Source organism: Gopherus evgoodei, chromosome 2, assembly GCF_007399415.2.
Source record: "Gopherus evgoodei ecotype Sinaloan lineage chromosome 2, rGopEvg1_v1.p, whole genome shotgun sequence".
Classification (NCBI taxonomy): Eukaryota; Metazoa; Chordata; order Testudines; family Testudinidae; genus Gopherus; species Gopherus evgoodei.
In genome coordinates, this window is record NC_044323.1 from 182,193,759 (window position 1) to 182,221,112 (window position 27,354).

General features: G+C 46.4%; 1 protein-coding gene across 11 annotated transcripts in view; it reads left to right on the forward strand.

Annotated features, from left to right (window-relative positions):
- ATXN1 (ataxin 1) overlaps nt 1–27,354 on the forward strand; it is a 303,257-nt gene that overhangs the window by 259,504 nt on the left and 16,399 nt on the right. For all 11 annotated transcript variants that reach the window (XM_030552464.1, XM_030552461.1, XM_030552468.1 and 8 more), the window contains one exon: nt 18,294–20,334. In XM_030552464.1, the coding sequence (XP_030408324.1) occupies nt 18,454–20,334 (1,881 nt within the window). In that variant the 5' untranslated portion in view covers nt 18,294–18,453. The remainder of the gene's footprint in view (nt 1–18,293; nt 20,335–27,354) is intronic.

Here is a 27,354-nt window from a genome sequence, read left to right on the forward strand (position 1 = left end):
ATTCCCCATGGCCCTTTATGGCAGCTTTTGCTTGTGTTTCATGTAATGAGTCAAATTCACTAAAGGCATAAATGGGTGAAAGTCCATTGTTGTCGGTTGTAAATTTTGTGGGTGCAATGATGCTGCACAACAAACCCATCTGCTAGGGGCTGCTGCTTATAATCTTTCGCGAGTGGTTATCTTACACTATCATTTAGCATAACCACACGTTGTTTGTGCAATGCCGTTTTAGGTTGTACTATTGATATGTCTCATCATAGGATTCCCAGCTCTGAAGTCCAGCCTCTGCCTACGCCCCCGGACACTCATCATCTAAACGTAAGGGGCTGTAGGAGGACAGTAGTTTTCCTTTTTGTATTTCATGGAGGAACAGGGTTTAGACCTGTATGAGCCTGATTCTCTGCTGCATTGCATCCTGTGTAGCCATTCCCAGCTGGGCAAAGTGGGTGTAACAGGCTACCATTCTGTCCTGGAAGGACTTACGTGCATTTTACATAGTGGAGAATCAGGCCCATTTAGGGCCAACCTTGCTCACACTCAGGTTAATTGGGATTTCATGATTAAATTCAGTGGAAACAAGAGCAAGGTTTTTTGGATCTCTCTGTAAGGTATGAAAAATCAAAACCACAAGAATTGTGCTTTACATATGATAAAGTGATGAAAAAATTCACAGAGGATTTAGTTCAAAGAGCATTAGCTTATAACTCACGATGAGCCAGAGCTAAGACTCCAGATCCAAACTCTCTAAGTTGGATCCAAAATGTATAGCTCTGGCCCACTCAATTTAAAGTAGGGCTGTCAAGCGATTAAAAAAAATAATCGCGATTAATTGCACTGTTAATAATAGAATACCATTTATTTAAATATTTTGGATTTTTACATTTTCAAATATATTGATTTCAATTACAACACAGCATACAAAGTGTACAGTGTTCACTTTATATTTTTATTACAAATATTTGCACTGTAAAAAACAAAAGAAATTGTATTTTTCAATTCACCTAATACAAATACTGTAGTACAATCTCTATCATGAAAGTTGAACTTACAAATGTAGAATTATATACAAAAAAACCCTCATTCAAAAATAAAAATGTAAAACTTTAGAGCCTATAAGTCCAATCAGTCCTACTTCTTGTTCAGTCAATCGCTCAGACAGACAAGTTTGTGTACATTTGCAGAAGATAATTCTGCTTGCTTCTTGTTTACAGTGTCACCTGAAGGTGAGAACAAGTGTTTGCATGGCACTGTTGTAGCCGACATCACAAGATATTTACATGCCAGATGCACTAAAGATTCATATGTCCCTTGATGTTTCAACCACCATTCCGGAGGACACGCGTCCATGCTGAAGGCAGGTTCTGCTCGATAATGATCCAAAGCAGTGCAGACCGACACATTCATTTTCATTATCTGAGTCTGATGCCTCCAGCAGAAGGTTGATTTTCTTCTTTGGTGGTTTGGGTTCTGTAGTTTCCGCATCAGAGTGTTGCTCTTTTAAGACTTCTGGAAGCGTGCTCCTTATCTCATCCCTCTCAGATTTTGAAAGGCACTTCAGATTCTTAAACCTGAGGTCGAGTGCTGTAGCTATCTTTAGAAATTTCACATTGGTTTCTTCTTTGTATTTTGTCAAATTTGCAGTGAAAGTGTTCTTAAAACGAACATGTGCTGGATCATCACCCAAGACTGCTATAACTGCTATTTATCCAAGAATGCAGGTAAAACGGAGTAGGAGATATACAGTTCTCCCCCAAGGAGTTCAGTCACAAATTTAATTAATGAATTATATTTTTAACGAGCATCATCAGCATGGAAAGATGGCCGAATTATGAAGAGGCATATGAATCTTTAGCGCATCTGGCATGTAAATATCTTGCAATGCCAACTACAACAGTGCCATGCAAACACCTGTTCTCACTTTCTGGTGATGCAGTTAAGAAGTGGGCAGCATTATCTCCTGTAAATGTAAAAAAACTTGTTTGTCTGATTGGCTGAACAAGAAATAGGACTGAGTGGATTTGTAGGCTCTAAAGCTTTACATTGTTTTATTTTTGAATGCAGTTATGTAACAAAAAAACCTACATTTGTAAGTTGCACTTTCATGATAGAGATTGCACTTCAGTACTTGTATGAGGTGAACTGAAAAATACTGTTTTTATAATTTTTCCCAGTACGAATATTTGTAGTAAAAAATATAAAGTGAGCACTGTACACTTTGTATTTGTGTTGTAATTGAAATCACTATATTTGAAAATGCAGAAAAAAGATCCAAAAATATGTAATAAATTTTAAATGGTTTCTATTATTGCTTAACAGCGCAATTAATCAATCACAATTTTTTTAATTAATCACGAGTTAACTGTGATTAATTGACAGCCCTAATTTAAAGCTATAGATGCTTATCCTAGGAGAATTATTGGATGTACAGTATCTATTTCTCTATTTGCTATGCAGATGGAAAGCCATATGTGTAGTTATCCAGGTTTTGGGGTTACAGTAGTTCCTAAAGGTTGTGGTAGGCAGTTTACATACTCCTAGTTTGACACAGTCTCTACTCCAAAAAGATTACAGTAAGGTCTTTACTAACTGACAAATAGTGCTGCTTCATTCTCCACAGGACTGGAGAGCCCTGTAGTCCATACTCCCTTGCTCAGAGGGGGCCTCCTCTCTTATCAGTATTGCCAACTCTCACAATTTTATCACAAGTCCTGCAATATTTTGGTGTTGTTTTTTTAATCCCCCAGCTCATGGAGTCAGATAATTACGTGGAAATCTCAGCTTTCGTTTAAAAGAAAAAGTGAGTTTCTAGCCCATATGGTGCTCAAAGCAGGAGCATGAGAACCCTAAAGGTTCAAACACTGGAAGGCTAATAAAAAGACTTAAAATGTGAAATTTAAAAAAAAATCTCATGAGTTTTAAGCCAATCTTGTGGTTTTTGCAGGGGCTTGAATCCATGACTTTTGAATGCCTGAGATTGGCAGTACTGTGGAATTTGCAGGGAATTTCTGGGGACTCCAGTGAGGGTGGGCCCTGTGAAGTGGAGGGGGAGACATTGCTGCAGCCCTTAGTCTGCAGCAGTTGCTGCGGAGTGGCGCTGTAGCTTTGGAAGGGCATGGCTACGCTAGAGACTTTACAGTGGTGAGGTTGCACTGATGCCTCTGCACCGCTGTAAGCTCTCTAATGTAGTCACTCTAAGCCAGTGGGAGAGAGCTCTCCTGTTGGCTTAACTACTCCAGCCCCCTAAACAGCAGAAGCTAAGTTGTTGTAACTTACCTCCCTCAGGGGGTGATTTATTCACCCCGGTGAGCAACGTAAGTTATTCCGACATAAGCTGTAGTGTAGACAAGCTGGAGAGAACATATTCCCTTCACAACTTGCTCACTCAGCCTGTGTGCAGAGAACAAGCTTTCCTCTAAAGTAACTCAGTGCAAAACATTCCAGAAAGGAAGTTTTAACATTTGTTAAGGGCTTTGACATGAGAAATGTGAAAGTAAGGACTCGGAGAATGTACGGCTAAGAATCCATGCTAATAATATTTAAAAATGGCCGTGTAAAATTACTGTGCAATAGACATGTGGCTGCATGTCTAAATCTATGCACAGATAGTTGTGTTCTTCTGTTGCTACCTTCAAAACTCATTGCATGATTATTCATACTCGGGGGTGGGGAGGAAGCATCTTTTCCTTGCACACAGAGGTACAGGGTTATGTAGTAATGCCCAAGTAAAATGACTTGGGAAGTCTGCAAACTTTTGAAAATTAAATCCACTTCTAAATTAATCATAATGCAGCAGGTTAATAATAGCACAGTGAGTAACTGTCACTCTTGTGCAGCTCACCAACATCCATCATATAAGATAATTAAGTCTACATAACTAAAGTAATTGTAGTAGAACATTGCCACAGGACAAATGTGCCCTGCTTAGAAAATAAAGATTTCACCTTCATCTTAACAAATTCAGCACTTGGGTAACAGGAGCAGACAGTTATCTTGTGACAGTGTTCTTGCATTGACATTGTTTTCTAAACAATCTCTTCTTCTTCGAGTGATTGCTCATATCCATTCCAGTAAGGTGTGCGCACCGCGCGTGCACGTTCGTCGGAAACTTTTTTACCCTAGCAACTCCAGTGGGCCGGCAGGTCGCCCCCTAGAGTGGCGCCGCCATGGCGCCTGATATATACCCCTGTCGGCCCCCCCACTCCTCAGTTCCTTCTTACCGCCATGTCAGTCGTTGGAACTGTGGAGCGCGGCATAGCTGTCCTCCACGTCCCTAGCTCTCCTTGTTCTACTGTTTATAGTTGTAGTTAGTTGTTAAGTGTAGTTAGTTAAGTAGTAATATAGTAAATAGTGTAAATAATATTTGTAAATATTTGTTAGCCGGTTTGGGCCGTAGCCCTTCCCGGTACCAGGCCCATGCCTGGTTCGCCGGGCTTCAAGCAATGTGCGGCCTGTAAGAAGTCGATGCCAACCAGCGACCCCCACAACGCGTGCCTAAAGTGCCTGGGGGAATCGCACATATCGGACAAGTGCCGCATTTGTAAGGCTTTTAAGCCTAGAACAAAGAAGGAGAGAGACCAGAGACTTAGGACTCTCCTCATGGAAGCGGCACTCGACCCGGCAGCTTCGCAGACCGTCACCTCGACACCGGCACCGGATCGCGCCGGCACCAGAAAGACTCCCCGGCACCGACCTTCCCCGGCACCGGGTACAGAAGCAAGGCCCTCGAAGTCTGCAACTCCATCCAGGCAGACTCGAGTGGAGCGCCCGGCACCTACATCTGCCGCAGCGCTACCGACAGGGATCCCGTCGACTCCGGGCCCGGAGGGTCCGTCGAGTCCGGTCCCGCCGAGCTCCCCCATAAGATCTGGGGTTGAGCTATTGGTCCCATCGACGCCGGAGACCTTCGCCTTGGCACGGGACCTCATTGCCCTGGCTGAGCCAACTCAGCCTCCACCCCCGGTACCTCCTGTGCGGGTGACGTCCGGAGGCAAACCAATGATGAGAGCGCCGTCTCGGGACTCACGCTCGCTGTCAAGGTCCCGGCACCGTGGTCGCTCAAGATCCCGCCGCCGCTCGCAGTCCTGGCACCGCTCCCCTCGGCAGTACCGGTCGTACTCGCGGCACCGATCGGCCTCCAGATGGTCCCGGTCTGGTTCCAGCCACCGATACTGGCACCGGGACTCTAGGAGCCATTCCCGCCGTCGATCAGTGCCCCGGTCGACCTCCTGGTGCCGCGTCGGTGGCAGGTCCCGGTCCTGGTCGACCTCCTGGCACCGTGTCGGTGGCAGGTCCCGGTCCCGATCCCGGCACCGAGTCAGCGGCCGGTACCGGTCCCGATCCCGGCACCGAGTCCAAGACAGACCCTGGTCCCGATCCCGGCACCGGTATGACTCCCGGTACCGGTCCCCGGCACCGAGAACATCTTCGGCGCCAGGACGCGGAGACTCTTACCAGCCGCGGTCGGCCCCTCCATGGCCTTCCAGACAGCCGTCGGTGTCGTCGCAGGCTGACAGTGTATATGCGCTGGGCACTGACAGACAAGCAACCCTTTTCCACAACCCTCCGCAACAGGACCAGGGACCGCAGCAGTGGGGGTTCTGGACACCCTGGGCGTATCACCAAGCCCAGGGCCCCCAACAGCTTCCTCCTAGGCCTACGACGACAGAGCACAGGGCGCCGGAGGCGTCGTTGTCTCGCCCCCCCCTCCCCGGACGGGGAGGACGGGTCAAAACAGCAAGACCCTGAGCTCCCTCCGGAGTCAGAGGCGAGGGCTGAGGCAGACCCCCCGCTGGACACACTCTTGCCGGGGGTCTCCTCATCGTCTTCTCCCGATGAGGCGGTGGCAGGCACTTCTTCCAATAGCCCTCCTCCGCTAGATCTCAGGGCACATCAGGACCTCCTCAGGCGCGTAGCACAGAACTTGAGCCTGCAAGCTGAGGAGGTCTCTGAGATCGAGGATCCCGTCGTCAGCATCCTCTCCTCCGATGCTCCCACTAGGGTCGCCCTGCCCTTTATTCGGACGATCCAGGCCAACGCCAATACGATCTGGCAATCGCCGGCCTCCATCCCCCCTACTGCACGGGGCGTTGAAAGGAAGTACATGGCCCCCTCCAAGGGCTATGAGTACCTCCATGTTCACCTGACACCATGCTCCCTCGTGGTACAGTCGGTGAACGAGAGGGAGCGTCATGGGCAAGAAGCCCCAGCCCCCAAATCCAAGGAGGCCAGGCGTATGGACCTCCTCGGCCACAAGGTCTATTCGGCGGGGGCCCTTCAGCTCAGGGTTTCCAACCAGCAAGCCCTTCTTAGCCGCTACGCCTTTAACTCGTGGGTGGCAGCAGATAAGTTCAAAGAGCTGTTACCACAGGAGGCGCATCAAGAATTTGCGGCGATTCTTGACGAGGGCAAGAAGGTTGCAAGAACCTCGTTGCAGGCCTCCTTGGATGCTGCGGACTCGGCTGCCCGTACCCTCGCCTCGGGGGTGACGATGCGCCGCATCTCCTGGCTTCAGGTTTCTGGCCTTCCACCGGAGCTCCAATACACCATCCAGGACCTCCCGTTCGAAGGCCAGGGCCTGTTCTCGGAGAAAACAGACCCCAGACTGAAAAGTCTCAAGGACAATCGGGTCATTATGCGCTCCCTTGGGATGCACACGCCTGGGACGCAACGCAGACCCTTCTAGTCACAACAACAGCAGCAGCACCAGCCGTACCCCCAGTTCCGCCAGCGGCAGGACCTTAATAGGCGCCGCGGCAGAAATGGCAGGCGCAGGCAGTCGGGGAATCAAGGGGGGCAAAACCAAAGCTCCTCTAAAGCCCCACCTGGACCCAAACCTTCGTTTTGAAGGTGCACCCGAGGGCATAGTACCAGTGTCCTCCATGGATCCTTCCCCCCCGTTTTTCCAACTGCCTTTCGTTTTTCCTCCAGGCGTGGACCCAAATAACATCCGACCGCTGGGTCTTACGCACGGTGCAGACGGGATACCGCCTGCAGTTTGTATCATTTCCTCCTTCCCGCCCCCCTTCCTCGTCCCTCTTCAGGTACCCCTCTCACGAGCAATTCCTTCGGCAGGAGGTGCAGACGCTCCTCAGCAAAGGAGCTATAGAGGCGGTTCCGGAAAACGAGAAAGGCAAGAGGTTTTATTCCCGCTACTTTCTGATCCCCAAGGCCAAGGGAGGCCTCAGGCCTATCCTCGACCTGCGAGAGCTCAACAAATACCTGGTGAAGTTGAAGTTCCGCATGGTATCCCTGGGGACCATTATCCCATCCCTGGATCCGGGAGACTGGTACGCCGCCCTCGACATGCAGGACGCGTATTTTCACATTGCCATTTGGCCACACCACAGACGTTTCCTTCGCTTCGTGGTGGGCCTCCTTCATTACCAATTTGCAGTCCTCCCATTTGGCCTGTCCACGGCCCCGAGGGTGTTTACAAAATGCATGGCAGTGGTTGTGGCGCATCTTCGGCGCAATCGTATCCACGTGTTTCCTTATCTGGACGATTGGTTGATTCGGGGCACGTCGGAACAACAAGTCCGCAGCCACGTCCGCGTGATCACCGGCATGTTCACCACTTTGGGCCTCTTGATAAACACGGACAAGTCCACCCTGATTCCCACGCAGAGGGTGGAATTCATCGGGGCCGTGCTGGACGCCACTGTGGCCAGGGCCTTACTGCCATTGCAGAGGTTCCAGGCCTTGTCGGCGATCGTTCAACGACTGCGGACAGCCCGCTTGACATCAGTGCGGACATGTCTAGCCCTGTTAGGCCACATGGCGGCTTGCACCTTTCTGACCGGTTACGCTCGGCTCCGCATGAGGCCCCTCCAGTTGTGGCTCATCGGTCATTACAGGCCGGCAAGGCAGCCGCTAGACATGCTAATCACAATCCCCCAAGGGGTGTTAGATTCTCTCGGCTGGTGGCTAGACCAGTCCGTGCTATGTGCGGGACTCCCTTTCCACCCACCTCAGCCCTCGTTGTCCCTGACAACAGATGCCTCAGATCTAGGCTGGGGGGCCCACCTAGGGACCCTGAGAACGCAGGGCCTGTGGCCCCAGGAGGAGGCGGGGTTGCACATCAACATGCGGGAGTTGCGAGCGGTCCGCCTTGCTTGTCAAACGTTCTGCCATCAGCTTCAGGGTCGTTGTGTCGCAGTGTTCACCGACAACACAACGACCATGTATTATATCAACAAGCAAGGCGGCACCAGATCCTCCCCCCTATGTCACGAGGCGATGCGACTCTGGGACTTTTGTGTAGCCCACTCCATTCACCTCACGGCTTCCTTCCTCCCCGGAGTACGGAACACGCTGGCAGATCGATTGAGCAGATCCTTCCTGTCGCACGAGTGGTCCCTTCGCCCGGACGTCGCCCTCTCCATCTTCCGGAGGTGGGGTTATCCCCGGGTGGACCTCTTCGCATCCAGGGGGAACAGGAAGTGCCAAGCGTTCTGCTCCTTTCAGGGCAGGGAGCCCGGGTCGATAGCGGATGCCTTCCTTATTCAGTGGTCGACCCACCCGTACTATGCGTTTCCCCCGTTCCCTCTGGTCCACAGGGTCCTTCTGAAGGTGCGCAGGGACAGGGCTCACGTGATCATGGTAGCCCCGGCATGGCCCAGGCAGCACTGATACCCCATGCTGCTTGACCTGACCATAGCCGACCCAGTTCCCCTGCCCCTTCACCCGGACCTGATTACCCAGGAGCACGGGACCCTCTGTCACCCGGACCTGCAGTCGCTGCACCTAGCGGCGTGGCTCCTGCGTGGCTGACTGGTTCTGAGCTGCGCTGCTCCTCGCCGGTGAGGGAGGTGCTTTTGGGCAGCAGGAAGCCTTCCACGAGAGCGACATATTCGGCCAAGTGGAAGCGTTTCTCCTGTTGGTGCGTGGAGAGAAATCTCTGCCCTATGGAAGTGTCGGTGGCCGACATCTTAGATTACGTTTGGTCCCTCAAACAGCAAGGTCTGGCCATATCGTCGTTGCGAGTCCACCTGGCAGCTATCTCCACCTTTCACCCGGGTGCAGATGGTCGCTCTGTTTTTTCTCACCTGACGGTGTCTAGATTCATTACGGGGCTGGAACGTTTATACCCTAACGTCCGTCCCCCTGCTCCGACCTGGGATCTTAACCTGGTGTTGTCCCGGCTCATGGGACCCCCCTTTGAACCGTTAGCCACTTGCTCCCTGCTTTTCCTCTCTTGGAAGACTGCCTTTCTAGTAGCTATCACCTCAGCTAAGCGGGTGTCGGAACTCCGGGCTCTTGTGGTAGACCCCCCGTATACAGTCTTCCACAAAGATAAGGTGCAGCTGAGACCACACCCTGCCTTTCTTCCCAAGGTAGTCTCGTCCTTCCACATCAGCCAAGAGATATTCCTTCCGGTTTTTTTCCCGAAACCTCACTCCTCAGGCAGGGAGCAGCAGCTCCACTCGCTTGATGTCCGTAGGGCTCTCGCGTTCTACGTGGAGAGAACTAAGCCCTTCCGCAAATCCCCCCAGCTTTTCGTGGCGGTAGCGGACCGCATGAAAGGGCTTCCTATCTCCTCCCAGAGGTTATCCTCTTGGGTGACGTCCTGCATCAGGACCTGTTATGACTTGGCCCATATCCCTACGGGCCGTGTGACTGCGCATTCTACCAGGGCGCAGGCGTCATCGCTGGCTTTCCTCGCCCGTGTGCCCATCCAGGAAATCTGTCGGGCAGCGACCTGGTCATCGGTCCACACCTTTGCTTCCCACTACGCCCTGGTCCAGCAGTCAAGGGAGGATGCGGCCTTCGGATCTGCAGTGCTCCATGCCGCTACTTCTCACTCCGACCCCACCGCCTAGGTATGGCTTGGGAGTCACCTAACTGGAATGGATGTGAGCAATCACTCGAAGAAGAAAAGACGGTTACTCACCTTTGTAACTGTTGTTCTTCGAGATGTGTTGCTCACATCCATTCCACACCCGCCCTCCTTCCCCACTGTCGGAGTAGCCGGCAAGAAGGAACTGAGGAGCGGGCGGGCCGGCAGGGTTATATATTAGGCGCCATGGCGGCGCCACTCCAGGGGGCGACCTGCCGGCCCACTGGAGTTGCTAGGGTAAAAAGTTTCCAACGAACGTGCACGCGCGGCGCGCACACCTAACTGGAATGGATGTGAGCAACACATCTCGAAGAACAACAGTTACAAAGGTGAGTAACAGTCTTTTCCTGCTGGTCCACAAGGTCCTTCTGAAGGTGCGCAGGGACAGGGACCGCGTGATCATGGTAGCCCCAGTGTGGCCCAGGCAACATTGGTACCCCATGTTGCTGGACCTGGCCATAGCCAGCCCAGTTCCCCTGCCCCTTCGCCCGGACCTGATCACCCAGGACCACGGTACTCCCTGTCACCCGGACTTCCAGTCGCTGCACCTAGCAGCGTGGCTCCTGCGTGGCTGACCAGATCCGAGCTACGCTGCTCCACCCCGGTACGTGAGGTACTCTTGGGCAGCAGGAAGCCTTCCACTAGAGCGACGTACTCGGCCAAGTGGAAGCGTTTCTCCTGTTGGTGCACGGAGAGGGGTTTCCTCCCGATGGAAGTTTCCGTGGCCAATATTTTGGACTATATTTGGTCCCTCAAGCAACAGGGCCTGGCGATATCGTCCCTTCGGGGCCACCTGGCGGCTGTCTCCACCTTTCACCCGGGTGGGGATGGCCGCTCCGTTTTCTCTCACCCGACGGTGACGGTGACTAGATTCCTTAAGGGGCTGGAACGTCTATACCCTAACGTCCGAGCCCCTGCCCCTACCTGGGATCTTAACCTGGTTTTGACTCAGCTCATGGGGCCCCCCTTTGAGCCGTTAGCGATTTGCTCCCTGCTCTATCTTTCTTGGAAGACTGCCTTTTTAGTAGCTATTACCTCAGCTAGACGGGTGTCGGAACTCCGGGCTCTCACGGTAGATCCCCCGTATACGATCTTCCATAAAGATAAGGTGCAGCTGAGACTGCACCCTGCCTTTCTCCACAAGGTGGTCTCAGCCTTTCACGTCAACCAGGAGATCTTCCTCCCAGTTTTTTTCCCGAAGCCTCATTCTTCACGCAGGGAGCAACAACTGCACTCGCTTGATGTCCGTCGGGCTCTCGCATTTTATGTGGAGAGGACCAAACCGTTCTGCAAATCCCCCCAGCTTTTCATGGCAGTAGCGGACCGCATTAAGGGGCTTCCCATTTTCTCGCAGAGGTTATCCTCGTGGGTAACGTCCTGTATCAGGACCTGCTATGACTTGGCTCACGTTCCTACGGGCCGTGTGACTGCGCACTCTACCAGGGCGCAGGCGTCGTTGCTGGCTTTTCTCGCCCGTGTGCCCATCCAGGAAATCTGTCGGGCAGCGACCTGGTCATCGGTCCACACCTTTGCTTCCCACTACGCCCTGGTCCAGCAGTCCAGAGAGGACGCGGCCTTCGGATCTGCAGTGCTCCATGCCGCTACTTCTCACTCCGACCCCACCGCCTAGGTATGGCTTGGGATTCACCTAACTGGAATGGATATGAGCAACACATCTCGAAGAACAACAGTTACAAAGGTGAGTAACCATCTTTTTCTGTGACACACATGTATAAATGTAATAAAATAAGTGAATGACTCAGTTGGAACACCTGGCAGTCCAGTGTTGTGAGTATACTGCCACTCACTCCCTTTGGAGATTGCTTTCCCTAAGCCATCAGCTAATCACAACTCTGACCCCATGCATGTGCACGCACGTGCACACACACACATCCCATAAAATATTGAAGCATGGTGGAGCTACTGGATAGCTCACATCCAATGCTCTCCTGCTTCAAGTTGGCTTATATCAGTTGCTTTTTATATTGAGCATAGGAGGTCTTATCTGATGGTGGGGGGAGGTGGGATGTTGCTCACTCAGCAAAAATGGTATCAATTTGCTATGGTGGATTCTCAAAAATGTACTAAGTGCCAACGCCACAGTGGACAATTTCACACACAGACGGTGTTGATCAGGAATCTTTTAGTTCTGGGAAGCGATTTTCAAATATTATCAGCTTTTTTTTATGTTTCTTGTTAATGGATCGCTGCAGCTGGCCCTCCTGGGAAATCTGCCAGAGAACTGTGAAATTGGTAGGGTTGGACCATAAACTTGCCTCGCTGTTGTTGGTTGGCACTAAGCTACACATGGCAAGGCTAATGAAATCTGTGCCAGTTACAACTGTGAATATGTAGCTGGCAGATGTTAGTGCGTAGAGTTTGGGGAAAGCTGGTGTATAGATCTGAGAATCAGAATGTAGCTGCGGAGTTGTCCACAACTTGGCCATCTTCTGATCTACACAAGCCCAGGCCTGCAGGATGCTGAGCTTCTGATGTGGGCGGCTGACTTAACTCTTCTCCTGTTGACTTCAATGGGAGTTGAGTGTGCTCATTACTTTACAGGCTCATGCCTTGCTTGTCTAATAGTTGTTATGGACAATATTGATGGGGTGTGCAGTTAATTCTACAGGGCTGTATACAGCATACCATGACAAAGTTGTGCCACACTTTGATTCAATGCTCTGTCTTTTCAATGCACTGTTTGATTATTAAGTGGGATCAAATTGAATTGCTCTGCACTTGGCTGACAGAACATGGTTATTGGCAGAAGGCAGTGCATTGTGTATTGACTTGATGGATGAGTGAAACTGCCAGTCATGGCTTGTGTGGGAAAATGCAATACTAAAAACTGGTAATAACGTGTATTACCAGGATGGGGGTCGCCAGGGCCTTTCCTCTCTAGTACACTGGTTTGAATACAGCTTAAGTTGATGACTGAAAGTTGTTCTCTTCTGATGACTGTTCTGTGGCTGATGTGAAAATGAGCTTGTGGCCTCAGTCCTGTTTCTAGTGCATAAGATTGGTACTACCTGATACCCTTGTTAGTAGTCTCAGCAGAAAGACCAGGACCTGGGGCCACACTTGTAAAGGCAATTAGATACCTAAAGATGCAGGTAGGAGCACAGTGGGATTTTCAAAAGTGCCAAAGGGCCTAATTCCTAGTAGGAACTTCAAATCCCACTAGGCATGTATCTACAGCCGTAATCACCTAAATGCCTTTGAAAGTCTGTCTCACGGAGTCTGAACTCCCCTCCGGCCCACAGAGTGGTTTCTTGTTTCAGGGATAAGGCATATTGTCAAGACATTAAGGGAAGCGTGCATTGCTATTATGACACCTGGTGTACCTACTATATGAATATAGAAAGGATTTTGATTTCTAGAGATATGAGTCAGGCTCTTTTCATGAGCTTTATATTTATTAGAAAAATAACTATGAAAATACCTTTCTGGTAGGTAGATGTGTTGAGGCCTTTGTGGAAACAGATTACAATTTAGCATGAAAGTGCATATTCTGAGCCCTACTGAACAATCCATTTGGGACCCGCACAGACCTAGATGGGGACTCCTCCAACTTGAGCCTTTCCAGGAATTTGAGTGTGGGCAGGCCGCCAGTGGACACTGGCAACCCAGACACTTCAGCAATGTTCCATGTGCACTAGCTGCCAGAAATATCAAAGTCCAGCTGTTCTTGCCAGTCTCCTCTTGTCCCCTTTAACTCCTCAGCCTTCAACACACACACACACACACATTGGTATGTACCTCAAACACATGCGTGGTGGGAGTGATGATCATCCAGTGTTTACTGCTGTATTATACACATCCTGCAAATTGTGATTGAAAATTCTCAAGTTCAATGAGAAAAGGAAATCGGGAATGACTTACAGTTCGGCAAAGTAAACATGTAAATAATAAATGTTAAACAAAGCCACACCTAGGGATGCAAGCAGGAGGAAAATGTGACTCTAGGATAGCAAGTGAAAATGAATTAACTTCATGCTCTACCTCATTCCTTTGGGTGGTCCTTTTGCCCTCTTCACTTTGCCCAAACAGTCCTCGTTGTGGTTGTAATTGAAATTTTACTTAAAATATTAGGCCAAAGCTTACAACTCCATTGGAAGCACCTAAGTAAAAAAGGGCTGATTTTTGCTTCAGTGGATGCCTTGCATTTCTGAGGATCCTGTCGTTTGTCTATATGATAAGAGTTAGAAGAGTAACTTTAAGTAGCCAGGTTTGAGAATTTTGGCCAATATTTACATTTCACTCAAAATCTCCTATTATTATTTTGTTATTTCCCTCTGTTAGCTTGTTTGTCCTGCATTCTCCAGAACCTGGACATTATGGGAAGCCCTTTTGTTGCCACTGATTAAGAGCAGAATTATATGAAATATTTACAAAAAAGCAAAACAAAACCATGCAACCATGTGAAATTCACCAGGTTTCAGATCTTATTACAAAGTCAATACCAGGTTGATCACAAAAAGGTTTGCTAAGACTCTGGGACCTTTTAAATGACTTAGGGCTCATTTATGGTTTTTCCCTCATATCAGAAATCCATAATTTTGCATAAATTCATTGCAAAAGCTCTTGATAATTGGCTGTTTGGATTGAATTTCATTTTGCACATCAGGGGTTTACTTAAACCCAAAACTTGGGTGTACAAACCTACATAGGGGGAAGCAGAACAAAATCCTTCCACAGAGTCCTGCAAAGTGAAACTACACTGAGGTATTTGTAACACTCCCTACAACAAATTTGAGGTGGCAAATCTGAAACTTCCTCAAAGTTCTGGAACATCTAGATCTGGGGTTTGATTCAGCCTATTATACCCAGAGGCCCAACCACTTCTCTTCCATATACAAGCGTCCCCAATTGGAGTGGACTTAGACCTGAAGTTTTGCTTTAGCCTGTTGTACACAAAAGTGCCAGCGGTCAGTTTCAGATTTGAATCCAAACTTTACCTTTAATTCAATGTATCTGGAGCTTGGGGGTTGGTTCAGGCCCATCTCGAGAACAGATCAAAGGACAGGCCAAGCCTGTCAACTACCCGAGTTCCGCCTGAGCTGGCTGTAAAAATGGAAGCAATACAAATGAGTGTGTAAAACAGGTTCCACCCCAGCGCCTCGATGCAGCTTCCTGAGTCAGGGAGAGCTTTTGCTTTTTGTGCCAATGTTTGATGCCCAGGATAGAACACTACAGTGAGCTAAAGTTAACTAACAGTGACTGCGCAAATGTAGCATGGCAATTTTATTTTTAGTTAAACTTAAAAATAAAAATCGATAAGTCAAATGTAATAGAATAATTTTAGCTGTTGCCAAAACAGATGGAGCAACTGTTACGAATAACAGTACAAATAAAGGGGCTGTTGATTCTTGCCTGTCCTTATCTAGCTAAAAGTCCTACTGAGTCACAGTAGTAACAGATTTCCCTGGTTCACTGGCAGGTCCTTATAGCTGGGCATGTCAACTGGTATTGTGCATGGAACTGTTTCTGAAAAGGCACTCTCAAGAAACTTTTTTTTTAAGCTTTGCATATGCTTTAATATAGTCACTTAAAAGCCGTTTTCTTCTTCAAATTTTCTCCCTTTCTGCCTATCATCATCATCATCATCATCATCATCATTATACTTGGCACTTGTATAGGAAAGCAGCTCCAGGTTTTAAAGAGCTTTCAGGAATTAATAAAGCCTCTCAGGACTGTTGTACTAGACCTGTTTTACAGATGGACAAATTGAGAGAGAGAATTTTTAAGTGAGTCATCCACAATCTGGCAGCAAATTAGTGTCAGCGCTCAGGTTGGAATAAAACCCCAGAGCCCTGACTTCTGTCCCCTGCTGTGAGCACTAGAGACCGCGCTGTCACTCAAGCAGTATTTTTGCCTGGGTTTGGCAGAGAACTGAAGCTAATATAGCTGCTTTTGTTTAAGAACTCTAAAACCTACAAATAACTTGTCCACCTGCCAATGTCAGCTTAATTCTATCTAGCAGTAATTATTGCTATAAAAGCATCAGTGGAGAAGCACAACATATAGTATTTATATAGGGGCTAAGCAAGTAGTGGTGGTGGTTGTTTGTTTTCGATTTAAAATTTTCAGAAATGGAATAATCAACTTAAAAAGGAGACTGCCCCGGACCGTAGCATACATAAGGATTTTCCCCATAAGATTATAATATCTTGAAGGCACCTCAAATTTGGGCACATAAATCCAAATGATGGCCTTAAAGCGAGATTTAATCTCAGTCTGCCATGTCTCCAAAATATTATGCAAGAGTTATACAGCAGGTTTATTGTTCCATGCTTTGTACTAGAACCAAAGCAATGAAGGCAGGGGATATAAAAAGAATATTATTTGCTGTAAGATAAGAAAACTATTACTGATACGTAGTGTTCACATTTAATGTCTGTTACATCATCAGTTTCCACTAAGCGATCCTCTGACTTTGTGTGTCTCACTCTCTCTCATAAGAAATGCGATTCTTGTTAAAAGTTCTGAGCGTGAGGCGTAAGATTTCTGAATGCCCACCCTTGCATATCTTTAAAAAAACAACTTAGCAGTACAGATGCCAAGCAATGGCTGGAAGGGCGTGAGAAGAGTTTCATTCTCTGTAAAGTTTTAATTATAAAACAAGGCAAAGCAAGAGTTCATGATGTCTGGGGGGAAACACTGTGACTGTAAAAAAAAAAAGGGGGGGGGCGGGGTTTTCAGGTATTAAACTGGTGTGATGTTATTACCTCACCCACCTTGTCTCTCTAAAGAAAATACCTTTTATTGGACCAACTTTTGTTTGTGAGAGAAACAAGCTTTCCAGCCACACAGAGCTCTTCTTCAGGTCTGGGGAAGGAACATCAAGCCTCACAGTAAGGAGTGGAACAGATTGTTTATCATAAGTAGTTAGCACATATTGTATGGGACCAGTCAAGATAGAGTAGGCCGTTAACACCTCTGCAGTCACTGGACAAAGAGGGAGGCTACTGGGTTACAGTTTGTTGTAATAAGCCATAAACCCAGTGTCTCTGTTCAGTCCATGATTTTTAGTGTCTAGCAGAGTAATGAATTATTGAGTATTTTCTTTAGCAGGTAATGAAAGAATTAGAGAGACTTTGTTCCCTATATCAGGGATGGCAAAAATAATTTTATAGCTAGGGCAGAGGGAAGAGATCACATTTTGCTCAAACCCTATAAAATCACTAGCCTGTTATCTCTGCTATAAAGATGAGTGCAAATCAAAACCCCACACCCTGCAACTTTGGTGAGTTCAGACTGGCATCCAGGTTTGCTGGTGGCCTCCATTCTATCTTAACAGGAAGGGACAGACTGATACATCTCTGAACTCTGGGAACATTCAGACCTGAATTCTGAGCTGAACTTTGCTGCTCTGCTTCTTGGCTATGAAATGCTCAACTCAAGCTGTGGCTTCCTAGGAGGAATATTTAATCTGCTTCTTGTTAGAGAGCAATTCCCATTGACTTTGTAAATGCTTTGTCCCTGCACTAGTGGAAATCTGTTTGTTACATACAGCTGCTGTACCTCATAGTTCATTGGTTGCTAGGAAACAAGGGAATATGCTCTAGTAGGAGCTATGTCTAGGGTCATCATCATGGTGTATAGTTTTAACTGTGTTGGTACAATTTAACCTGTACAGGCAGATATGCAGCAACCAATCATTTTTCCAGAGTAGAGATCTACATGGTCACTTTCCTCTGAGTGACCAATAGTAGAGGGGGCTCAGAAAGACAGGAGAAACCTCATGAGAAATCTGGCTCCCAGCCATCTTTGGCTTTATGCTACTGCTGTAAATAAATGTCTTGATGGAGGTTTAATGCCAGACTAGTAGATGAAGGGCACTTGTGTCTCATCGTAATAAGCTGTGGCATGAGGGGAGAGAAAAAAGGTAACTGCTGTGTTTGCTGTGCAGACCGAAGCAAAATGAAGTCACTGTTGGTGACTCAGAGGCATAAGAGTTCAGAAGTAATGCAGCTTACTTATACACTGCTAACAGCTACTTGTTGCTAATGTAAATATTTTTCATGTGAGTTCTTCAGATCTCCCTGTCCTATAGCACGTGAGATAATGCAGTGATCCCATGCTGTACAACTCACTCTGGTGGATCATACAATCGTTTGTGGGGATTGGAGGGTCAGAGAGGAGAATGAAATATATATTTTGAAATCACAAGGCTTTTTCACAGAGGAAGAAAGAAGGAGCCTCCGGGTGTTAAGAAATAAGTTACCACTGTTAACTGCTGAAAATTAGAAATTTTGAGTTTTGATTTGTCTAATGTCTTAATAATTTTCATGATGTGTTAATTGATATGTCCAATGTTTAGCTGCTTTTACAGTATAGCAATAAACGGATCCTTGGAGTGCATGCAGCACTAAAGGTCTGCTCTTAACTTTGTAGAGCATTTTTTTCCCCTGGTGCTAATATTTTTATTTCCCTTTCCCCCTCTTTCTCGTTCCAGAATCCAGAGCAGCTGCTGGAGCATTGTGCTCACAGGGAGATGATTCCTCATGAAGTCACTGGATCCCCTTCAGAAATCAAATGTGACTTTCCATTTATCAGACTGAAATCAGAACCAGCCAAACAGTGAAGCAAGAACAGTGAAGGGGGGACGGCGAAAGATGAAATCCAACCAAGAGAGGAGCAATGAATGCCTGCCGCCCAAAAAGCGAGAAATCCCCACCACCAGCCTGCCATCTGAGGTGAAGCCAGTGGTCCTGCCGAACGAAAACCACCGCACGGACAACTTAACATGGCTCTCCAGTACGCCCAGCAGCCAGAGCAGCATGAGTGGAAGGCACCGGCCTGGAGGGAGTTCAGTGGAGATTGGCTTGCAGCAGGGTTTACACAAAGCATCGTCTACAGGAATGGACTATTCCCCACCGAGTGCTCCCAGGTCCGTTCCAATCTCAACAACGCTTCCCACAGTGTACTCGCCTGCACTCTCACAGTCAGGGACGCCTGTATCCCCGGTGCAGTACACGCACCTGCAGCACACTTTCCAGTTCGTTGGGCCCCAGTACAGTGGACCATACGCCGGATTCATCCCCTCCCAGTTGATTTCCCCGACAGCCAATTCCGCAACTTGTGCGGCAGCCTCTGCCACTGCTGTTGCAACCACTCCATCCCAGCGATCCCAGCTGGAGGCTTATTCCACTTTCCTGGCCAGCATGAGCAGCTTAAGTCAGCAGGGGCAGAAAGTTGAGCAGCATCTAGTCAGGACACCTGGATTGATTGCAGCAGGGTCTCCTCCACCAACCCAGCAAAACCAGTATGTCCACATTTCCAGCTCTCCCCAGAGCGCAGTCAGAAATGTGTCTCCTCCTACCATCCCAGTCCATTTGCATCCCCACCAAACGGCGATTCCACACACCCTCACCCTCGGCCCCTCCTCCCAAGTGGTGGTGCAGTACTCGGACTCCGGGGGCCACTTTGTTACGAGGGATTCTACCAAGAAAGCCGAGAGCAGCAGGCTGCAGGCAATGCAGGCAAAGGAAATACTGAATGGAGAGATTGAGAAAAGCAGGAGGTACGGCCTCTCACCCTCTGGAGATGTGAGTCTAGTCAAAGCAGGCAATAAACCAGCTCCTCATCATTATGAGACCAGACATGTGGTGGTGCACTCGAGTCCTGCTGAGTACAGTGCACGGGATTCCTCAGGCATCCGGGCCTCTGTTATGGTTGTACCGAATAGCAGCACACCTATTACGGAGATGGAGGTACAGCAGGCTACCAGCAGAGATACTCCTCCCTCAGTCCTCAATGACAAGGGAAACCTGCATTTAGGAAAGCCAGCCCACAGGTCTTATGCTTTATCTCCGCAACAGACTATGGGCCATGAGGGGGTGAAAGCGGTCGCCACACTGTCCCCCCACACTGTCATTCAGACCACCCACAGCGCCTCAGAGCAACTCCCTGTTGGGCTGCCTGCGACAGCCTTCTATGCTGGGACCCAGCCGCCAGTAATTGGCTATCTGAGCAGTCAGCAGCAAGCAATCGGTTACCCTGGAAACCTGCCACAGCATCTGGTGATCCCTGGCACCCAGCCCCTGCTTATACCAGTTGGCAATGCAGACGTTGAATCATCAGGAGTAGCACCTGCTATAGTCACTTCATCTCCCCAGTTTGCAGCAGTGCCTCATACATTTGTCACTACCACCATTCCTAAGAGTGAGAATTTCAGTGCTGAGTCTATAGCAACCCAGCCAGCCTACCAAGCAGCCTTGGTGCAGGCCCAGATCCACCTCCCGGTGGTGCAGTCTGTAGCTTCTCCAACGGCAGCTCCTCCTACACTGCCTCCTTACTTCATGAAAGGGTCAATCATTCAGTTGGCCAATGGGGAGCTGAAGAAAGTGGAGGACTTAAAAACAGAGGACTTTATACAGAGTGCAGAAATTAGCAATGACCTAAAAATAGACTCCAGCACAGTGGAGAGGATTGAAGACAGCCATAACCCAGGCATTGCTGTGATACAGTTTGCAGTTGGAGAACATCGAGCACAGGTAATGAGCAGTGCAAATTGTGGGCATAGGTGGAAAGATACCAGTTCTGTCGTCCTGGAAACAACTTACCTTACGGCGCCTTCCAAGGGGGAGTTGTGTTCTCAGTTCTTCATCTGGCACACACCTAACAGCGCATGCCACATTAGAGATCTCACTGGCCCAAAGTCACCCCTTGCACGGTGTCAGTGGTGTTATACCAGTAATAAATCAGGCCCATTTTATGCAATGATAGATCTTGTTTTGGGAAACTACAGGACCTGATTCTCCTCTCACTACCAGTTTAAACTCAGTTTAAGTCAGTGAAGTTACACCAGATTAACGCTGGGGAAAGAGGAGAATCATCTTATGGTTTGACTATGCCTGGGGGAAGGACTCATTTGTGTACTTGTTTCAAATTGTTAGCTCAACAACTCAGATCATATTGCAAATCTGTAGGCATTAGTACTATTACTTTGTTGTATTAGATCCCAACCAACATCAGAGCTGCACTGCACATAGTAAAAGAATGGTCCCCGATCTGACTAGTGTGCAGTCTAAATAGACAGGACAGACAAAAGGCAGTAGGGGAAGCAGAAGCACAGAAGGGATTTGCCCAAGGTCACAAAGTGGGTCAGTTCCAGACGCAGGAATAGAATCCAGGTCTCTGAGTGTCTAATCCATTGTCCTATGCACTGGGACTGTAGGCAGTGATATTATTGGGAACATGCCCCATTGTACTTTATAACTAGAGGACCCAAAGAAAGGATCAATTCTGAGCCAGGCTCCTAGTGGTATTAAAATGTAAAATTACTCAGTTTAAACCTCAAAAAAGCATATGCTTTTCAATCTGACAGCTGAGTTTTAGCTTTGACTGATTCCTGCTTCAGAAGGCTCCAGTACTGTTAAGTCTTGAATGAAAAACTGTCTCTGAGGGGTAAAGAGGGGGACAAGGCTGCGAATTTCCATGGTTTGAAACTTGGAGCTTTCTTGTAATGCTTTCGCTCACACATTGAAGGCACTGAAACGCTACACACAGTGTCATTCAGATTTTGGTTATGAGTGGTTTAAGTGCTGCATAGCTCTCATGCTGTGTGTTTAAGGGAAATGTTAGAATAAAAATCATCCCAGAACCTAGGCTACCCACACTTCACTTTGTGTCATACTCGCTTGCATTGTAAAGAAGGAAATTATAACTTTGCAAAGGGCCTTTTGGACCCAGAGTTCAATGGTCATAAATCATTAATTTGATACTGTCCACTATCCAAGCTCAGATTCCGCAATGATGAGCAGGGGAATAGATTAAATCAATTAGATAGCAGTTTAGTTCAGAGAAGTATTTGGGTTATTTTTTTTGAAAAGCAAGACAAATCTCAGTGCAAGTGGTTTAGATTTGGTTTTAAATATTTCCCTGCAGTGTTCAGAACCCAGACACTGCACAATGGTGGCTGGTCCGTGAGCATTACAAAGAGAGATGGTCCAGAAACTAACTGGTTTACTACAGTATTGCTTTCCAAAATGAGTGAGTTGTAGAAGAGAAACAAACAACGTCAGTGTTGAGGAGTAGATTAGAGCTCTGAAATTCTTTTGGTTTTTAACAATCCAAGGCCAATGCTTCCATAACTGCCCGCGTACAAGTGGGTAACTGAGCACGCAAATTAGGTGTGCAGTTGTGTTCCCATTTATGCATTGGGGCTTCTGGTATTATCAGTAATCCATATAAGGAGGTGAGTATATTGTTTTTTTAATTATATATGTTTTTATATTGACAGTATCACTTTAAGAGACATAAGGAGGATCCACAGAATTGCTTTTCGTTTACAGCAGGGGTCAGCAACCTTTCAGAAGTGATGTGCCGAGTCTTCATTTATTCACTCTGATTTAAGGTCTCGCGTGTCAGTAATACATTTTAACGTTTTTAGAAGGTCTCTTTCTATAGGTCTGTAATATATAGCTAAACTGTTGTATGTAAAGTAAATAAGGTTTTTATAATGTTTAAGAAGCTTCATTTAAAATTAAATTAAAATGCAGAGCCCCCCCGGACCGGTGGCCAGGACCCGGGCAGTGTGAGTGCCACTGAAAATCAGCTCGCGTGCCGCCTTCGGCATGCGTTCCATAGGTTGCCTACCCCTGGTTTACAGCCTTCAAATCCCCAGTGATATCATTGCAGTGTAGGCTTAGAGCCTCACATCTCTTCTTCAGCTTCGTGCTCAGAAAAACAGTTCCTGGATCAGAACCAGTTATTATAATTTGTTTATAAATTGTTGCTTAGAATAATGAGATTTCAAAGATAGTAATTTGCCTTCTGCAGTTTTCAGCTCGCTCTCATTTCTCTCCCTCTCTAGCTAGACCACTGGTCTCTGCACCAGCAGAAGAGGTACAAATTAGTAGGTAGCATTTATGTCATGTCTTGTTCACAGATATGTCAGTGTAGCCAATGTATTATAGTGCTGCACACTAGGAAGACTCCCTTGCAGAAGGATAGAGTGCCATCATCTGGTAGAAAGCATATTCAGTTGCTGGCTATAAAAACAAAACTGCAAGGCACAGTCTCATCCAGTGAAGTGTCAACTTCTCAAGAAGGCTATAAGAATCCAGCTGACAACATTCCAGTTAAAATACTCCACCAGCTGTGTTTCCCACAAGGAATGCTTCCAGAATTCAGAAAGAGTCACGTAGAGATAGGATTAAAATGTGGGTTTAATTTAGGTTTCCTGTAGATTCCAGAACTTGGGTCTCTTCCCAGATCAGCCGTGTCCCAGTATAGCAGCAAGTAATTCTCTGATTTGAATTTGCCTGGTTAGGGAGATATTTCATTTCAGTGTATCTGAAGTTTCTAATGACCTTATCCACAGTGTAACTTAGATATTTAAACCATTTTAACCTCATTAATAGGTACACAACCATTACTGTTAGGAAATTTACAATATGAAGAGGATTTAGTTTTGTGTTGAGAGGACAGAAGTTATTCTTCCTACATATATATATATAGAATAGTAACAGCCGCACATTCTGATATTCCTATATGTAGAATATATATTAGCTCCCAGAATACATTGGGGGAGTATATTTAAATAGGAGCTAATTATAATAAAGTATTATGACTGTAATGTTTTTTATAATTAGCTCTCATTTATATGTATACACCCTCCAGTGTATTCTGGGGGTCTAATTATGATATTAATATAATTTAAAATATAGAATATTAATATACTCTCAAAATAATGTTGTTATAATCAGCTGCCATTTAAATATACTCCTCTCAATGACTTCTGGGAGCTAATTAGAGTAATGGCGAATTCACATCTTCAGAGTCTGTACAAAAATTAACTAATCCTCACACCATATCTGTGGAGTAGGTAATAAAGTATTTTTATCCTCACTTCATAGATTTGGAAACCTGGAAAAAAAGATTAAGTAACTTACCCAGAGCCACACAGGAATTCAGTGGAAGAGCTGTCCTTAGAAATCCGGCATCTGTGGTTCCCAATATCATGCTCAGTCCGCTGACCACACCATTCTATTGTGATTATATCATTTCCTATATTTATTTTTATTGAACCAAGCCTGGAGATCCTTACTTTGTTTTGTGCAGTCTTTGTCATGCTGGAGTCAAATGGGAGTTTTGCCTGGAAAAAGACCTAAAGATTTGGAACATCAATTATAATTCTTAATGTTAATGTTAGCCTGTCATTTTCCTTGCTGCAAGGAGCAGTCTTAGAAGGAAACAGAAGGTGTACAGTAGTTCACCTGTATTTACATTAGATCAATACACACCGTGGAAGCAAAATACCTCTTCTAAAGTGCTGGCTTTTGAAAAAAAGGGTTTTGGTTACTGATTATTGTTATGGAACAGTGTGCTGCAATGTTGTCTCCTGAGGAAACTAAAGTACAGTTCAAATGAAGAAAATGATGAACACATCATTCACCATCTCTGGTTTTTAGGAGAATCATAGAAATTCAAGACGGAAAAGCCCTATTAGGTCATCTGGTCCATCTCTGCACCAGCGTAGCATTGTTCCCTTAAGTATATTTTAAGTGCTTCATCCAGTCTAGCTTTCCATCTATTTCTGCACACACAAATCAGTCACTCTTTCTGTTGCTCTGCTCTCCACTTTCAATTAGCCTTGGCACACAGCAACAGAAGTAAGAGGGAATTAGACTATGTTTTCTGATACAGATAGAGCGCTCTCTCTGTCATATGCTCCTGTGATCTGTACTTTGTTGCTCTCTGGTCAGAGCGGCAGTCGTATATTCCTGTGAATGATAGGGAGGCTGTATCTTATGTTTAAATTTGTTACTCTGTTCTCTTAGCTTCTGAAAGGGCAGCACTCAAGGCCCTGTGTGGCAGTGGCAAACAGAAGTTGCTTTCCTTGTGAATCATTGCTTAATTCCCCAGTGCTAGTCAGGTTTGGGATCACAGATTTGTGAAGAGCTTTATCTGTGATCCCTCTGGTGCTAGGATTGTTTCTCTCTCCAGGATGCCACTCTTCTGATTACGTCTGGAGAGCCCAGTGGCACTAAGATTCCAGAAGTCACTGGGTAAGAAAGCTGACGTAGGGCCCATATATTAGAAAGGTTGGGGCAGATACCACCATACCCATCGTGGATAATAAGGGCCCAGTAGAAAGAGGGCCTGTGTATCCTATGTCCACAGCAGACAGCCATTACAAATTTGCAATCCACATACAAGCCAATGAAACTCAGGGACGGATACTCTGTGCAGCATTTTGTCATATGATGGCCAGAAAACTCCCTGACTTTCAGCCTACAAACTTTTTTCCTAGTTGTTCTATCCTGGAGGGTGGAGGAGGAGGATTCCCTTCTTGATCAGGCAGGGAATGTAATGTTCCAGAAACATTCATGTCTTGGGCCTGCATAATTCTTGGGAGACTCACAGTGGACAGAGGTGTGTGTGTGTGTGGACTTTAATGGAAGATGAGGGTGCTTCACAGGATTGGGCTCTCATACAGCAGCATAAGCAAAGAATGATGGTATGACACATATATTATGTTAAAGTATTTGTGCCTTTATTTTCCATGTTCCATGTTGGTAGCTGGACTGATCTTTGGGACCAATAAAAGTGGCCAAAGTAGCTCAAACAGGTTTTAATACACAAAGGAGGAAGAAACTTGGCCAGAAAGTAGACATTCAGCCCACAAATTAACAACTGCACCCCCTTTACTAGGTAGTTTCTACTTTATTGTTTGTTAAAGGAACTATAGCAATGAACCACAAACCTAAAGTTCCTCCATGCCTGCTTTGCTGTGTAAAACCCACTGCAGTCTGATGATATTTCATCTAAATTGGCGTTCACAGTGTGTATCACAGGCATTCCAGTGCCAGGGCGTGTTTCCTGAACAACGGAAATTGCTTCCACTAAAAAATGAGTCAGACTGTGAATTAAAACGATTACATGATTTATATGAAACATTCAGAGATATTCTTTGACTCTCCTGAAAAGTTTTGACTGTTTTCACAAATGATTTTTACAACACTGGAATATACAGGATCTCAGCAGCACCTTCAGATGTGCTTCAAGAGGGACGTACATTTTATTTTCTTGCTTTATTGTTTAAAGGCTAGAAACATGGAGACGTGGTTTTAAAACAGTCTCGTTTCTCTCCTAAGAAAATACAGCAAGGCCGGGTGACTCAGCTGGAGTCACCTTCTTTAAAACAAAACCAAAAAACACCTTATGCACAAGCAAAAAATGCAGGACATGTTCACTCAAGCCCCACTTTGGAGAGAGACTAAAGTTTCATTACTTGTGAAAATAGGCAGTCTTTTTAACCAGGGTTGTTTTTTTTACTGGGTGTTGTCTAAAACAGGCAGTTCCTAGTTTTCTTCTTTCTAAAATGTGTCCCATCTGTAACAGAGAGCTATATCCTGTTTGTTTGAATCCCTCCGTGGTTAGCATCCTGCCATCTTTGTTATTTAAGATCACCACCTGCAATTTTGGAGGACATGTTAAGTACATGCTTACATATAAACCTTGCAGAAAGTAGTTAGACATGTAATACAAGCATTGCTTACATCCAACTGAAGATGGGAGTCAGTGAGCAGATGTACATTTCACTGAACAAGAAATACCCCTTTGGAGAGTACATGGGGCATGTTTGAGAGAAAATGAAAGAAGACCAAGAGAAATAGAAGCAAAGAAGGAAAGATATAGAGACGAGGTAGTAAAATCAAAGAGAACTAATAGACTAGTAGATTCAAAGTCAGCTGGTTGATCCACATCTAGATATGCACTGTACAGCCAGCAGCTTCCAGGTCATCACCACAAGCTACTGAGTCCTCAGCACTGTTGAAAACCAAGCCATTTATTTAGTTCCTTGTATATAACCTTGAAAACTTTGGCTCTGGAATACTTTCTATATTATGAAGTAGCAGTGGTTGGTATATACCATCTATAATTCATTGATTCATAGAGTTTTAAGGCCAGAAGGGACCATTATGATTATCTAGTCTGACCTCCTGCATAACACAAGTCATAATCCATTGATAGATGTTGGTTACACGTACAGTTTTTGTTGTTGTTTGTAATGCTTTATTGATAGACTGCTCTAGAAAGTATTGTCAGATCTCTCTGCAGCATTTTGGATAGACTAGTGAGGAGAGAAGTGGAGATTACCAAGCAATATGCTGATGTTGGGGCAGCTGGAATAGAACAAAGGGCATTTTTGGAGATAATGGAACAGGAGAAGCAGGATTTGGGGGAGGGTTTACACGTGAAAGGAGAAGGAAGGAGGGTTTAGAGTGACAGCTCTCTCTCTCTCTCTCTGCATCACACTTGGGAACGTGAGTTAATGACAGCTTTTATCAATACAGTGCCATAAGTTAGATTGTATATCTGCAAATCTCAAACCATTGTACAAAGAGGGTAAGTATCATTATACTTATTATTCAAATGGAGAAACAGGCACAGAGAAGTTAACTGACCTGGACAAGGTTGCCCAGCAGGTCAGTGGCAGAGCTGGGAATAAAACACACATCTCTTCTCTCTCCATCCTATACCCCAGTCATGCTAGTCTTCCTATA